The 17625-nt window shown below is 37.7% G+C and overlaps 1 protein-coding gene across 2 annotated transcripts in view; it reads left to right on the top strand.

Annotated features, from left to right (window-relative positions):
• COL4A5 (collagen type IV alpha 5 chain) overlaps positions 1–17625 on the top strand; it is a 251533-nt gene that overhangs the window by 166511 nt on the left and 67397 nt on the right. For both annotated transcript variants that reach the window (XM_070292139.1, XM_070292138.1), the window contains exons 20-28: positions 3563–3736; positions 4035–4118; positions 8001–8093; positions 10517–10587; positions 10879–11070; positions 11870–12038; positions 13992–14084; positions 14174–14278; positions 15590–15687. In XM_070292139.1, coding sequence (XP_070148240.1) covers positions 3563–3736; positions 4035–4118; positions 8001–8093; positions 10517–10587; positions 10879–11070; positions 11870–12038; positions 13992–14084; positions 14174–14278; positions 15590–15687 — 1079 coding nt within the window. The remainder of the gene's footprint in view (positions 1–3562; positions 3737–4034; positions 4119–8000; positions 8094–10516; positions 10588–10878; positions 11071–11869; positions 12039–13991; positions 14085–14173; positions 14279–15589; positions 15688–17625) is intronic.

The following is a 17625-nucleotide window of genomic DNA, read 5'->3' as shown; positions in this document are numbered from 1 at the left end:
CTGAATCAACCTAGAGGGGTGGGATAGGGAGGGAGATGGGAGGGAGTTTCAAGAGGGAGGGGATATATGTATACCTATGGCTGATTCATGTTGAGGTTTGACAGAAAACAGCAAAATTCTGTAAAGCAATTATCCTTCAATAAAAAATAAATTAAAAATATACATGTATGCAGGCCATACTCTGTGACCACAGTAAAATGAAGTTAGAAATTAACAACAAAAACCACCAAAAATTTTTATATTAAAATACACATTTGTAAATAGCTCTATAGGTAAAGAAGATAAACAGAAATGGAGATGCTGCTGCTGCTGCTAAGTCGTGTCTGACTCTGTGCGACCCCATAGACGGCAGCCCACCAGGCTCCCCCGTCCCTGGGATTCTCCAGGCAAGAACACTGGAGTGGGTTGCCATTTCCTCTCCAATGCATGAAAGTGAAAAGTGAAAGTGAAGTCGCTCAGTTGTGTCCGACTCTTAGCGACCGCATGGACTGCAGCCTACCAGGCTCCTCCGTCCATGGGATTTTCCAGGCAAGAGTACTGGGGTGGGGTGCCGTTGCCTTCTCCGGAAATGGAGGTGATGAACTACTAAATGCTAAACAATTTCATATCAAAATTCATTAAATATAGCCAAAAGTCTTACACTTAATTGATCACAAAATTAGAGATGGCTTCCTGGTGGCTCAGAAGTTAAAGCGTTTGCCTGCAATGCGGGAGACCTGGGTTCGATCCTTGGGTCGGGAAGATCCCCTGGAGAAGGAAATGGCAACCCACTCCAGTATTCTTGCCTGAAGAATCCCGTGGACGAAGGAGCCTGGAGGGCTACAGTCCACGGGGTCGCAAAGAGTTGGACATGACTGAGCGGCTTCACTTTTACTTTCTAAACTTAAATGAGCTAAGTTGTAAAAATAGTAAGAAATAAAACAAGCACAGGCTATTTGAAGCAACATGGATGGACCTAGATATTGTCATACTAAGTGAAGTCAGAGAAAGATATCATGTGATACTGCTTATATGTGGAATCTAAAAAAAAAAAAAGTACAAATGAACTTATCTACAAAACAGAAATAGAAGTACAGATGTAGAAAGCAAACTCATGAATATGGGGGGGGCAGGATTGGAAGATTGGGATTGATATATGCACACTGCTATGTATGGACAGAAGAGCCTGGCAGGCTACAGTCCATGGCATCTCAAAGAGTTGGTCACAACTGAGAGATGTGGTGCATGCATGCATGCACACACACATATAAAAATAGATAACTAGTAAGAACCTACTGTATAACAGGGAACTCTACTCATATGGAAAAATAACCTAAAAAAGAGTGGATATATGTTTATGTATAACTGACTTTGCTGTATACCAGAAACTAACACAACATTGTAAGTCAACTATATGCCAATAAAAATTTTAAAACAGAAGCATAAACAAAATAGATGGAAAACTTGATAAAGGTAAAAATAAAGTAAGATCAAGATAAAGGCAGGAAAAGACTCAAAATCAGTAAAGAAAAAAAGATACCATAAAATACATTTAAAATTCTTGAATTATAAGAAAACTATAAAATTGTCAACATTTTTGAAATTCTACATGAAATATACATTCTTCATGAAACAGAAAACATAATTTTATAAAAATTTCCCTGAGAAAGTAGGACACCTAAGTAGATCAATTGCCGTAGAAGATTTTGGAAGGTTAAAGGTCTCCCTGAAAAAGTATTGGTTTTATGGGTGGATTTTATGAATGAATTTTACCAAGTTCCCGAGCAGGCAGTTCTGGGTTTAAAAACTGTTTCAGAACATTTTTTTTTAAAAAAAAGGAAATTCAATTTAACAATTGATACCAAACCACCAAGGAGATACACAGGAAATAACTATAGTTCAATATTATTTATGAATGTAGGAGTAACAATCTTAAATATTATCAATTCAGAAGTATATTAAATAATGTATTTGTGACTAAATAGTATTTACCCTAAGATTACAAGGATGGTTCAACATTACTTTAATTGACTACATTGACATATTAAAAAGGAATAGGACAATAGATTAAAAAAAAGTAAAAATTTAATACCTATTTATTTTTAAAAGGAAAAAAATTCTTAAACTAAGGTTGGAAGGGAACTATCTCAATTTGATGAAGCAGTCTACTTCATACAGGAAGTACAGGACTCTGCAGGAAATATACTTTGTGGTGAAACATCAGGAGTATTCCCATTCAAGTCAAGAATGAAGATGGTCACCAACGTCACCAATGCTATTTGTTCTTATACTAAAGATCCCAGCCAGTGCACTAAGTCTGGAAGGAAAAAAAGAGGCATATGGATAGAAAACAAAAAAACCCACATTTTGGTTGTTCACAAGCCATGTGATTATCTACTCAGAGCACCTAAAAGAATCAAATGACGAATTATCAGAACTTAATGTTTGCAAGGTAGCCAAATATGAGTTGCAAATTTAAGTAATTTGCTCTAAGCCAGCAAGAAAATAATTAAACATACAAGAGGGGGAAAAAATCAGTTAACAATAGTAACAACAATAAAATTCACATTAGCAATCAAATTTACCCATGAATAAACCTAACAAAAATGTGTAAGATCTCTTTGCATAACTTTGTAAAATATTATTAAATAATATAAATAAATAAATGGAAAGATATATATAATTATTACTTGAAGTGGGAATTCAGTATTATATACAGGTGATTCTACCAAAATTTAATCTTTAAATTCAAATTAATGTAATTCAAAATTCCAGTGATTTTTTAAAATGTAACTGATAAGCTGGTTCTGAAATTTATTTGGAAGAATAAATTTGTAAGTGTAGTGAAGATGGTTTTAAAAAGAACAAAGATGGTTTTAAAAAGAACAAAGATGAGTATATTTTCCTTGCCAGTTTTTAAAATATTATAAAGCTGTAGTAATGAAAAAATGTGTTAGTGCAGGAAGAGACAGCAGAACAGAAGAATGTCCAGAAACAGAGCCATGTTTACCTGAAAACTTTGAGATGCCTCTTCTCCTGTCAGCGGCTTTCTAGTATTTCAGAGATTAAGAGGTTGTAGTGTGAACGTGTAGAGAGTTAGTTACTAGTATGTTTCCAAAAGTAATGTGAGTGTTAGTTGCTCAGTCCTGTCCAACTCTTTGCAACCCCATGACTGAAGCCCTCCAGGCTCCTCTGTTCATCAGATTCTCCAGGCAAGAATGCTGGAGTAGATTGCCATTTCCTTTTCCAGGAGATCTTCCTGACCCAGGGATCAAACCTGGGTCTCCCACATTGTGGGCAGAATTTTTTTTTTTTTTTTTTTTTACCACCTGAGCCACCAGGAAAGCCCTCCAAGTGTAATAAAACTACTTTATTCTTTCTTATATTCAAACTGGTACTTACATTATTGGGACTTTCCATCTTTTCTCTACATGTTGATTCTCATAGAAAAAATAAGAACATAACTGATATTATACATTAAAGGAAGATTTTATCATTACTTAATGTCTCATTGAGACCCAAAGTAATATGTCTAAAATAAGATCATTTTGATCACTTTAATGGGTATTTGTTTTTATCTTAGGACCTGCAGTTATAGGTCCTCCTGGACCCCCTGGCTTTCCTGGGGAAAGGGGTCAGAGAGGTGATGAAGGTCCACCTGGAATTTCCATTCCTGGATCTCCTGGACTTGATGGACAGCCTGGGGCTCCTGGCCCTCCTGGCCCCCCTGGCCCTCCCGGCCCTCACATCCCTCCTAGTAAGCTATATACTTTTCTCCTATTAAGTTCTGTTGTATTTATTTTATCTTCATTTATAAGTGAATCTGATGGTTTGCATCATTCTTGTATTTCTGACAACTCAGAGAGTCTTCTGCTGCTTCTACTTTTGATTTATGGTGATTATTTGATATTTAAATTTGTTCTTCAAATTGTCATTAATATTATAGAAACAACTGAAAATAAATCTTTTTTTCCCTAGTCTATCAGACTTTCTTTTTGTTGAGGCTTCTGGATATTTTACAATTGGCTTGCTATTATTGCTTTATCTGATCTCAGGTGATAAGATATGTGAAGCAGGCCCTCCTGGCCCTCCAGGATCTCCAGGTGATAGAGGACTCCAAGGAGAACAAGGAATGAAAGGTTTGATCCCCATATGCCTTCATTTTTTCAAGTCATCAGCAAAATTCCCTATATCCTTCACCCTTCCTCAGCCACTCACTCCCATGGTCAGACCCCAAGACCATACATTACCAATAGTGAACACTTCAAAATTTTGATTTCCTGACCACTATATCCTATCCATCTAGCTCACTATCTCTAATAACCTGATTCCAACCTTACTTCAAACTCAGTGAAACCTGCCAACCTTTGTTATCCCTCAGCCTTTTGAAGTCTTTTCTTATCTCTTAACCCAGCTTAAATTCCATGATCAATCATTGTAGTCAATCCCATGCATAAACTTTTGACTTCTTTGCCCTCCCCTCCTGCCATTGGAACCAAAACATAGCCCTGGTAATTCAATAATTGTGGGAAATAGTGAAGGACAGGAAAGCCTGGCATGCTGCAGTCCATGGGGTTGCTAAGAGTTGGGCACGACTAAGTGACTGAACAACAACAAATTCCAAATTACCACCTCTTCTGAGCCTGCACCTGGTTTTCCCTTTTCAAACTAGTAACACATCCTCTTCTATTCTTATTTTATGATTCTGACTTAGCTCCCTCCTCCACAGACCAGGTGAAGCAATAACAAGAGAACTTTCACAAATTGCCACCACCACCATATTTATTCTGCCTCCTGCTGATCATTGTTACTGCTCCTATCTAAAACACTTCTTTGTACAATAGATTCCATTTCCTCTTGTTTCCCTCGAAGATTCATTTGAGAAATTCTTGACTCTCCCATATCATCAGTTTTCCCCTTTCACTGGATCATTCCTAGCAGTATACAAATATGTGTTTGTTTACCCATCTAAAAAATATCTTGTCATAATCTCACTTCAGGTGCTAGATACTACTCTATTCCTATTCTTTCACTTGCATCAAAACTCTTCAATAATTTTCTACTCACTGTCTCGAGAAAACTCTCCTCTCCTCTCCTCTCATTTTCTGTTAGTGAAATGAAAGTCTCTTAGTCATGTCCGACTCTTTGTGACCCCATGGACTATATAGTCCATGGAATTCTCCAGGTAAAAATACTGGAGAGGGTAGCCTTTCCCTTCTCCAGGGGATTTTCTCAGCCCAGGGATTGAACCCAGGTCTCCCACATTGCAGGTGGATTCTTTACCAGCTGAGCCACCAGGGAAGCCCAAGAATACTGGAGTGGGTAGCCTATCCGTCCTCCAGTGGATCTTCCTGACCCAGGAATTGAACCAGGGTCTCCTGCATTGCAGGCAGATTCTTTAAAAGCTGAGTTTTCAGGAAAGCCCATCGTTTTCTGTTAAACATACTCCAATCAGGACTCACCCCCGCCACACACACACTCGCATCACTCCATAGATGCTGTTTTTGTCAAAGTCACCAGTAGCCTGTGTGTGTTAAGTCACTTCAGTGTTGCGACTGTATGGGCTATAGCCCACCAGGCTCCTCTGTCCATGGGATTATTCACTGCCAATTCAAATAGTCTCAGTCCTTATTTTACTTGATTTTTGCATTCTTTAAATAGTTTATTCACTTGGTTTTCAATAAATTACATGCTCTGTTTGTATTCCTTCCTCCCTGGCATATATGTGAAAGAGAGCCATTGTGACTGGAGGAGAGGGAGCATAGGCCAGGGTGCATGGCAGGCTGGGAGGAGAACCGTAGAATATGATGTAATATAATTTGAGGGAGGGGGCAGTCTGTGACAGATCATACAGGACTTCGTAAGACACTGTGATGATTTTATCTTTTATGTGGAAAGTGTTGAAAGTGAAAATGTTATTCGCTCAGTCATGTCCAACTCTTTGTGACCCCACGAACTGTAGCCCACCAGGCTCCTCTGTCCATGGGTTTCTCCAGGCAAGAATACTGGCATGGATTGCCATCACACACACACACACACACACACACACACACACACGATATGTCTCTATCTATATAGATATGTCTCTCCCTATATATACTGTCTCTATATGTGTATCTCTATATGTGTATCTATCATCTCATATGTAACTGCTATCTAAATCAAAATATAGAACTTAACCAGGATTCTAGAAGACTCTCTTGTGCATCCTAATCAGCACTCGCAAAGGTAACCACTGTTTTGTCCTCTATCAGTTTGCCTTGAACTTTGTAGAAATGGAATCATATAGGCCCTTTTATGTCTTAATATTTTATCTGGTTTGTTTTGCTTAATATTATATCAATTAAATATTCCTAAATATCCATTCCAATGTTCATGAACATTTGATCTGGGGATGTTATGAATAAAGCTGCTATGATCATTCATATATATATAATGTCATACATACATATATGTGTGTATATATACATATATATATATATATATGTATGTATGTATTATAGGATATAAGCATTCATTCCTGTTGTGTAAACCTTGAGATAGAATTGCTGGGATATAGGATAGGTATAGATTTTGATTCCATAGATATCACCAAACCATTTGACAAAGAGAATTTAGTTTCCATTTCTCTCACAGTTATTGATACTGAGCCTCTTGTATAGTTTGTACATTCTCTTTGTAAAGTACTTATTTTTTTCTGTGTTTAATTGGGTTGTTGGATATATGTATCACAAATATATCCTCCCATTCTGTGACTTGATTTTTTACTCATGTCTTTTCTTGAAGAGAGGTTGTTAATTAACAGAAATCAAATGATAAACGTCCTCTTTTATGATTAGTGCTATTTCTGTTCTATTTTAGAAATATTTGCTTATCCCAAGGACCTGATGATATTCCTCTATGTTTTCTTCTAAAAGCTTTATTGTTTTTCTTTTTTGATTTTTGATGTATATTGATGTCATCTCTGATTTCCCCCTTCTTTTGCATTCTATATGTGATCCATGAGAAAACCCCATTGGTTCTACCTTCAGATATGTCCAGAATCTAACTAATACTCGTCGTGTTCATTGCCGTCACTCTGGGATGAGCTGCCATCTCTCCTAGATCACTTCAGCCGTAGCCACTTAACATAGTTAATCTGTTTCCATCCTTGTACTTAGATCACATTCTTGACATAGCAACCAGAGTCCTCCTTTTAAAACTTGTCATATCATGTTGCTTTTCTGTTGAATTTCTTCTCCTAGATTCTTATTTTACTCACAGTAAAAGCCACAGTCTTCACGGTGGCCTATAGGATATTTTATGATATACCACTTGTTATACCCTGTTAATGGTCTGAGCTGGTTTCCCTTCCTCACTCTATTCCAGTAATCTCTTCTCCTTGATATTCCTTCTGTGTGCTAGACATAGCTACTCTTTCTGCCTAGACTGCTCTGCAGTTGTTGCACACATGCCATGTCCTTTAAGTTTTTATTTTTATCATATGTCATCTTCTCAATCTGCCACCCATCCCTAAGTATATCCAGTTTCACTTACTCAGCCAATGGTAGAATGTGAACACCATGAACGTATGGATTTTGTCTGTTTTGTTCATCATGTATTATAGACTCCTTGAGTAGTGCTTGGCACATAGTAGGTTCTCAGTAAATATATATCAAATGAATTGATTCTAAATATAAGCTTCTCTAACTACACTGTTGCATGGGAATATTGTCCTTTAGTGCAAACTTCCTTGTGTTCAGTCACTCAGTCATGTCCAACTTTTTGCAACCCCATGGACTGTAGCCTGCCATCTTCTCTGTCCATGAGATTTTCCAGGCAAGAATACTGGAGTCGGTTGCCGTTTTCTCTTCCAGGGGATCTTCCCAACCCAGGGATTGAACTGGCTTGTCCTGCGTTGGCTGGGGTATTCTTTACCATAGATCCCCCTGGGAATCCCTGCTAAGTTCTTTAGAACTTGTCTAAAGAAGATATATGTAACCATTGAAGTAAAATTTGTTTTTTATTATGTTTTTCTCTAGGTGACAAAGGTGACACCTGCTTCAACTGTATTGGAACTGGTGTTTCAGGGCCTCCAGGTCAGCCTGGTTTGCCAGGTCTTCCAGGTCCCCCAGGTAAAGCATTCTGCCTTGGGGCAACCTTTAAAATATTTCTGGCTAGATATTAGTGAGCTTATAGTTTTAGAATGATGCCAGTTTCTCCTTTTATAGCTAGTCATTCATATTCATAAATAATTGAATATGAAATATCAGTATCTGCTATGAAATAAATTATGCTCTTGCTTTCTGTACCTGAAGCTACCCACATTTTCTATTAAAGCATTTCAACAATATTATTCCAGGAAAAATATTTTCCTTATTTTCTATATGTTGAAGAAAATAACTTAAACAGAGTTAGACTTTTTTATTCCAGAAAACTGGGGAAAATGTTCATAATGCTTGACCCCTGAATATCATTTCCAGTGGCAGATTCTAGTCTTTGGGATGTATCATATGTTGTCGTTGAGAAATGGGGCTTTTACTAGATTTTGGAAATCAACTGCCAATATTCCTCTTTATTTATTTTAATTTTAAAAAGTTAAAAACTAAAAACTGTTCCTCTTTTTTTTTGTAATTTTCATTGGAGTGCTGTTAATTTATAATGTGTTAATTTCTGCAGTGCAAAATAAATCAGACACATATACATATATCACCCTTTTTTAGATTCTTTTCCCATATAAGACATTACAAAGTATTGAGTAGAGTTCCCTGTGCTATGCAGAAGGTCCTTATTAATAAATTATCTATTTTATGTATAGTGGTGTGTATGTGTCAATCCCAGTCTCCCAGTTTATCCCCCACTTACTCCCAGGTAGCCATAAATTTGTTTTCTACATCTGTGACTCTACTTCTGTTTTGTAGATAAGTTCATTTGTTCCCTTTTTTTAGATTCCACATGTAAGCAGTATCATATGATATTTGTCTTCCTCTTTCTATGTATAACTCCTCCTTATCCATTCCAAGCAGAACTGTATTTGATATCCATCAGACCCACAACACTTTCACTTAGCTGCTCTTGGAATACCCCAATATTCTCTTGAAATCACACTTTATGTCTGAGTCAGTCAGGGCTGAGAATAGACACCAGATCTCTTACCTTTATGTCTAGTGTATCTCCCTGATGAACCATTTCATTTGGTGTTTGGAGATAGGTTTTCAGCAAGTCTAATAGCTGCCCCTGGAAGTTCATCATCTAGCCTTGTACTTCTGGTCTAGTGATTTTTAAACTTGGGAGTGCATCAGAATTATTTGGAGGGCTTGTTAAAATCTGTATTGCTGGGTCCCACCCCCCAAATTTCTAATTCAATAGACCTGAGATGGAGGGCCCAAGAATTAGCATTTCTAGCCAGTACCCAGGTGGTGCAAACGCATCTGTTTCAGGGACCCATTTTGAAAATACTGCTTTAGTAATATTTCCTCTAGTCTTTGAGCACCAATCCTTTTTCATAAAATAAATTTTAGGGAGTGATAAACCAAATAAAGAACTAGTAGGAATCTAGGAAAATTGTCCAAGTAAGAACAGAGAAAAATATGCAGACTTTGTCCTTATCTCGTTCTGCCTTTGACAATGGGATGCTTATAGAAGCCGAGTACTTCTATGCATAGTACTTGGCAGCTACAAGCTTTGAAACACTTTGGAATTGGAAATACACTGCAGATGGTGATTGCAACCATGAAATTTTAAAAAGACGCTTACTCCTTTGAAGGAAAGTTACGACCAACCTATATACTATATTGAAAAGCAGAGATATTACTTTGCCAACAAAGGTCCGTCTAGTCAAGGCTATGGTTTTACCAATGGTCATGTATGGATGTCAGAGTTGGACTGTGAAGAAAGCTGAGCACCGAAGAATTGATGCTTTTGAACTGTGGTGTTGGAGACGACTCTTGAGAGTCCCTTGGACTGCAAGGAGATCCAACCAGTCCATCCTAAAGGAGATCAGTCCTGGGTGTTCATTGGAAGGACTGACGCTGAAGCTGAAACTCCAATACTTTGGCCACCTGATAAGAGTTGACTCATTGGAAAAGACCATGATGCTGGGAGGGATTGAGGGCAGGAGGAGAAGGGGACGACAGAGGATGAGATGGCTGGATGGCATCACAGACTCGATGGACGTGAGTCTGAATGAACTCCGGCAGTTGGTAATGGACAGGGAGGCCTGGTGTGCTGCGATTCTTGGGGTCGCAAAGAGTCGGACACGACTGAGGGACTGAACTGAACTAAACTGAAGGATACAATGTTGTATATACCATGAAAGTTTAGATTTGCCTAAAAGAAAGGGTGATCTCTGTATCTTGAGAACATAAAATAGAGAAATCAGCATGTGACTTGTCAAATGAGATTGAATGATGTTCTTACCTTAAGACTTGACTTCCTGACTTGCTGATGTTTATATAAGCTTTATCAAAATTTCAAACCCAAAGCTCATTTGACTCTCTCTCTCTCTCTCTCTCTCTGTGTGTGTGTGTGTGTGTGTGTGTGTGTGTGTGTGTATTAGGATCTCTTGGTTTCCCTGGACAGAAGGGTGAAAAAGGACATGCTGGTGCTACTGGTCCCAAAGGATTAACAGTAAGTTTTGAGTATATTATAGAGCAAAAGAAGTAGAAGAAACCCATTTACACCTTGAGTTTTCACTTGTGGATATATATAAAGGAAATTTAGTTTTTATATTATGATTTATTTGATTCTTTTACTCTTGCTGGCTCATATGTCTCATTTGACTCATAGCTTTGTACACTAAATGTTATTGGGCAGGTTGATTGGATAAACTGGAGAACATATTAGAAAAAAAGAAAGAAACTGATTTTCTTTTTCTCTCTCTTCTTTTTTTCCTCTTTTCTTTCTTTTTTAACCCTTCAGGGCATACCAGGAGCTCCAGGTGCTCCAGGCTTTCCTGGACCTAAAGGTGAACCCAGTGACATCCTCACATTTCCAGGAATGAAGGGTGACAAAGGAGATTTGGGTTCCCCTGGAGTTCCAGGGCTTCCTGGTTTACCTGGCACCCCTGGACAGGATGGATTGCCAGGACTTCCTGGCCCCAAAGGAGAACCTGTAAGTTGGTTTGATATTCTTGATTTTGTGGTGTCAAATTGTTAGTGATGTTTTCTAGGATGGGCCTGGTGCTGAGATGAACATCTGATCAATGCTTAAAAGAATGTGATTATATGTACTAATGGCACATTGTTATTAACTATGTAGAGTTTCTTTATAATTCTTTTCTCTAAGTGGTTTTGTTAATTCTTTCTGCTTAATCCACTATTCTGTTGAATACTGTTTGCTATGACCAAGTAGGCAGAAGGTTAAGATGCCTGTAGAGCAGTATAAGTTTCCCGTTTTCTTATCCCACATAGCCTTGTCTGTTTCTGTTTAGATCTGACAACAAAAGTCTAATTTGGTTTATATATAGTAAGCTTAGAGATTAGTGTGAGTAGATGGCTGTGTTAAATGTGCCATGGAGCCTAAAGATTGAACATAAATGAGTAGAGTCTTATTTTGTGCACAACACACAGCCTAGGATATTTAGGTAGAAAGTGATACTTTATAAAATGTTAACTAGCCTGTAAACTTCTTGACTTACACTAGAATGTAAGCTTCATGAACGTAGAGACTTTAGTTTATTTATATTCTTTGCTCTATCACCAGTTCCTGGCACATAGTAGGAACTCAAAAAATATTTGTTTAATGAAAGGATGTATGAATAGAGTGCTCACATATACCATCCCATAGTAACACACACTCAGTTTTTAAGAAGAACTATTATGGCTATCATTTCTCTAACTGTACTAAGTAATACCAACCTACAGATAGCTGTTATATCTATGTATTTCTATATTAAACTTTTCCCTTTCAGGGTGGAATGGCTTTTAAGGGTGAAAGAGGTCCCCCTGGGAACCCAGGTTTGCCAGGTCTCCCAGGAAATAGGGGGCCTATGGGCCCTGTTGGTTTTGGCCCTCCAGGTCCAGTAGGTGAAAAAGGCATACAAGGTGTGGCAGGAAATCCAGGCCAACCAGGAATACCAGGTGAGTTTGCTATGGTGGTTTCATTTTTAGTTTGGTCCTTAAAAACAGAAATGCATTATCTTTTGACCATTTGGGGTTCCTTTCATGAGAGGTGTTTTCCCCTGGCTGTTTATATTTGGGCTTTCCAGATCTCCTTAGCAAGGAAACATAAATGTGTATGTGCATCTGTGTGCGTGTGTGTGTATGTTTTAAGAAGGCCTTCTCTTTAAAGTTTCTCTGACTGTATTTATTGTTACTGTTGTTGTTTTTAAGTGCATGATACATAATGCAAAGTTTAACAAATAATTGTAATAGAAACACACACGTAACTGTCACATGTGCCAAGAAACATACATTGCCAGTATTCTGGAAACCTATGCTCCCCTCTCTGTCTTTTCCTGATAAAAAATCATCCATTTCTCAAGAAGTAAACACTGCCCTCACTTTTGCATAATTTTCTTCCATAAATAGTTTTATCACCTAGATATGTATTCCTAAATAAAGTACTTTATGCTTCTTTTTGAACTTTATGTTAATCATAGGTTAAGTATTCTTTATGTTAACTTTGTATATGGATATAGCATTTTTATTGCTGTACAGTATCCCAGTGTGTGTGTGTCACCATTGATTTATGCATTCTATTGTTAATGGACAATTGGATTATTTATAGTTCAGGCCTGTTATTATAATGCTTCTATGTGCGTTCTCGTATATATTCTTGTACTCTGTGGTAAGGATCAGCAAACTACAGTTCATAAATCAAATCTGGCCCTCCACATGTTGTCATAAATGAAAGTTTTATTTGAACAGATTCACACCCATTCACTATTGTTATGCTTGCTTTTGCACTACTGCTGTAGAGTTGAGTTGTTGCTACAGAGACCATGTGGCCCACAAAGCCTAAAGTATATGCTGTCTAGTCCTTTGCAGAAAACAATTGCCAGTCACTGGGTTAGGGTATATATTTAAGATTTGCATTTTTGAGGCATAGAATAAATACATCTTCAGTTTTATTAGACAATTCCAAACCATGTCCAAAGCAGTTGTATCAATTCATACTCCCACCAGCAGTATTAGAGATTTGTTGGTCTGTATCTTCAAAAACATTTTGTATTGCCACTTTTACACTTTTGCCAGTCTGTTGAGTGTGATATATAGGGTGGCAGTTTTATTTTATGTTTCTCTGATATATAAATGAATAAAAATGAATATGCAATATCCATACACAAAGTTAACATGAAGAATGCTTACCCCATGATTCCATTAACATAAAGTTCAAACATTAACATTTTCATATGTTTGTTGACCATTTGAATTTTCCATTTGTGACATTTCTATTCAAGTGTTTTTACCATTTTTTCTTTTGGATTGTTTTTCTTACTGATTTGGAGGGGAGTGTGTGTGTGTGTATTCTGTGTATTAGTTCTTTCTTAGATATTTATTTTGCAAAATCTTCATTCACTGTGGCTTGCCCTTTTCACTCTCTTTATGGTGCCTTTAATGAACAGAAATCAATTTGAGTGTAGCCAAATTTATCACACTTTTCTCTCATGGTTAGTGCTTTTTATGCCATGATTAAGAAATCCATCTTTATCCTCAACCTTTTTCAAAGTCTTATTTCAATTAATGAGTAGTATGTGTACTTGGACTTTGCATGCATAAAACCTTAAAGTACCCGTAGTTAACCAAAAATAAATATTTTTCTTTTGAGCTGCATTTAGAAAATATTTTTATGGATGCCTGATATATTTATAGATGCTATCTTCATGAAAATTCTTAGAACTGTAATATACTTTTCTCTTTGAAATTTCATTCTTCTGTTTAGTATCTTCCTTGAAAATATATATAAGATTGTTTTTCTCTTGGATTTTTATTAGTTTGCATTTTCAAAAGATTATAAATATTTTTTTGTTTTAATTAACAGAGGTCTTTAGTCAAGTGAACACTTCCTATTCACTATTAATTCCCACATAGGTCCTAAAGGTGATCCAGGTCAGACCATAACCCAACCAGGGAAGCCTGGCCTGCCTGGTCACCCAGGCAGAGATGGTGAAGTAGGTCTTCCAGGTATGTGAGGAATTTATTTGACTATGCCCTCAACATTTGTTGACTTCTTTCTTTGGCTACTTCCAAAAAAACCTGCTGTTTCTCCATAGGTGAACCTGGACTCCCAGGCCAGCCAGGCTTGCCAGGAATACCTGGTAGTAAAGGCGAACCGGGTATCCCTGGAATTGGGCTTCCTGGACCACCTGGTCCCAAAGGTATGTAGGACTGGGTAGCAGCCAAGGTAGGTTAACTGCTTAAAGTGATATTATTCTGTGATATAGTTTATACAATAGATAAAATATATTAGTTTTAACTTTTTCTATGTGTAGTTTGCTCAGTGCTCAGTCATGTCTGACTCTTTACTACCATTTGGACTGTAACCCACCAGGCTCCTGTGTCCATGAAATTTTTCAGGCAAGAATACTGGAGTGGGTTGCCATTTCCTCCTCCAGGGGATCTTCCCAACCAGGGATTAAATGCATGTCTCCTGCACTGCAGGCAGATTCTCTTATCTGCTGAGCCATTAAGGAAAACCCTTTGTGTAATAAAAAGTTTTAAATGAAAAGTCACAGAATGTGTGCGCTATAGTTTTGTTGTCTTTATCTAAAACTTGCCAGACAAGAAAACATGTAAATCCTAGATGTGCAAAAATGATATATAAACTTTAAAAATCACAGTAATGTGTCTTTTGTGTTCACCATTATATTTTAAGTACTCAAAAGAGTTTTTGGCATATAGTAAGCACTCAGTAGATATTTGTTAAATGAATGGATTATATTAAACAGAAAACAGATTTATTGCACACATTCATCCAAGTAATGTTTTATCCTTAAGTCATAGTCTCATGATTCACTGAAAATTTTTGGACTGTTGCTTCAGTTCTGCTTTATTCTTCACAGAACTTTTTCTCATGAATGGCAAGTGTTTATCTTAATCTGAGAACAGTGCTTAAACATGTCCTTAATCATTTATACTAAATGACTTCAGAAGAGTCAGATTTGATTTTATGTTTATGTATGTTGGTGATGGGCAGGGAGGCCTGGCGTGCTGCAATTCATGGGGTCATAAAGAGTCAGACACGACTGAGCAACTGAACTGAACTGATATGTGTAACATCTACCATTGTTTTTAGCTCATTTCCAGAATTATGTGGTAGGCCTTTTATTATACTATATCCAGATATAAGCAGAATAAAAGTTTCTCTGCATTTTTGCGTGGAATTGATTTCTTAAGTTTAGTTCTTCTATCTCATTGGTAATAGCTTTTACTTTCTTTTAGAAGAGCATTAGCCACAAATGCTATTTAGCCCTGTATGAAAATAATAGGACCACAAAGTGATTGAGAGAGAATATCAGGTATTTGTAAGGCTTGGTCTGGAGTCATCTAGAATGTCATTGTGCTTCTAACATCTTACACCAGTCACTAAGCATGATATAATAGGGTGAAATGTGGGTTTAGGAGTTTGGGTATCTTTCTTACAGTGTCTTCTCTTTGGGGATTGACTTCTAATGACTTCTAATTTACAGGTTTTCCTGGAATTCCAGGACCTCCGGGAGCACCTGGATCACCTGGAAGAATCGGTCTTGAAGGTCCTTCTGGGCCACCAGGCTTTCCAGGACCAAAGGTCTGAGACATTTTACTTCCTTCTTTCTTCTTTTTCTATTTTCCCTACCTTTCTTGTGTTGTGCTTAGTTGCTTGGTTGTGTCCGATTCTTTGCAACCCCATGGACTGTAGCCCACCAGGCTCCTCTGTATATGGGATTCTCCAGGCAAGAATACTGGAGTGGGCTGCCATGCCCTCCTCCAGGGGATCTTCCCAACCCAGGGATCGAACCCACATCTGCTGCATTGCAGGTGGATTCATTACCTTCTGAGCCACCAGGGAAGCCTTTCCTTCCCTTAGCCTTCTCTATTTTGACTTAGACATCATCCCAAGTCTTTACTATATAAATAGAACTTAACTTACTGCATTTTTATTTAAAAATATTTAACTCCAAACACTTTTTTTAATAGTCCAAGAGGTCGAATTTGAAGCAAAATTTAAAAAAAATTCTGAACCTGTTTTAGAATGACTGGTTATTTGATGAGAATGAGAAAATACAGTCGTCAGCTTCCTCTGTGCTTTTCCGTAGTATCGCTATTCCACTTAATCTCTGCCCATGTCCGTATGGTGGTTGGTTTAAATGGTGTTGAATATCACAAGTGGGCTTCACTGGTAGCTCAAGCAGTAAAGAAACCGCTTGCAATGTTAGAGACCTGAGTTTGATCCCTGGGTCGGGAAGATCCCCTGGAGAAGGGAATGGCAACCCACTCCAGTATTTTTGCCTGGAAAAATCCCATGGACAGAGGAGTCTGGCGTGCTACAGTCCTTGGGATCACAAAGAGCTGAACATGACTAAGTGACTAATACACACACACACACACACACACACACACATCATGTCAAGCACTTCTCATACTTTTTCCTCTGTTCCATCCCAGATACATAATTCAAATCACTGCTATTGACTTAGTAATAATAATACTGTGTTTAAGTTGGTTTCCTCTCCTCTTATTATATTTTATCTGATCTAGAATTTTCCTTAGTCATCTTCAGCAAATTATTGTGGTATATAATTATCCTAACTGTTCCTGTATTTTCTCTATGCTTAATTAATTTAAATTTCCTGTGTTTTTATCATTACTACCTTTTTTCCCATGGAAAGAAACATTGATCATGACCACAGATCTCATGAGAAATCACTTCTCTAGTGATTGGTTTTATTTTATTATAAACCTTTTCAAATGAATGCAAAACTGCACAGAATAATAACAATGAGCTTTCGTATACCCATCACTCAGATGCCAAATTATCAAGATTTTATCATATTTGCTGCATCTACTCTTCTTTTCCCCTTGCTGAAGGATTTTAACCTAAATCTGAATATTGTATCATTTCACATATAAATGTATATGTGTTTTGCTCAGTCACTCAGTCATGTCTGACTCTTGTGACCTCATGAACTATAACCCACCAGGCTCCTCTGTCCACGGGATTTTTCAGGCAAGAATACTAGAGTGGGTTGCCATTTCCTCCTGTAGGGGATCTTCCCAACCCAGGGGTTGAACTCATGTCTCCCGTATCTCCTGCATTGGCAAGTAGATTCTTTACCACTGAGCCAGCTGGAAGGCCCATAAATACATATAATACTTCAGTATTCTCCTCTAAGTAAATGGTCATTTTATACAAAACCCAAAATTCCATTATTATTCTTAGTCAAATATAAAGTAATCACCTAATCTGTAATCTGGAGAAGGCAGTGGCAACCCACTCCAGTACTCTTGCCTGGAAAATCCCATGGACGGAGGAGCCTGGTAGGCTGACTCTCACGAAGAGTCAGACACAACTGAGTGACTTCACTTTCACTTTTCACTTTCATGCATTGGAGAAGGAAATGGCAACTCACTCCAGTGTTCTTGCCTGGAGAATCCCAGGAATGGCAGAGCCTGCTGGGCAGAGCCAGCAGCAGCAGCAGCAGCAGCAGCAGCAGCAGCAACCCGTGATCGCATTTCCTCACTTGGG

Source organism: Ovis canadensis, chromosome X, assembly GCF_042477335.2.
Source record: "Ovis canadensis isolate MfBH-ARS-UI-01 breed Bighorn chromosome X, ARS-UI_OviCan_v2, whole genome shotgun sequence".
NCBI classification, from domain to species: domain Eukaryota; kingdom Metazoa; phylum Chordata; class Mammalia; order Artiodactyla; family Bovidae; genus Ovis; species Ovis canadensis.
The sequence above is the reverse complement of the archived record's forward strand: the minus strand, read 5'-3'. Positions and strand labels throughout refer to the sequence as shown.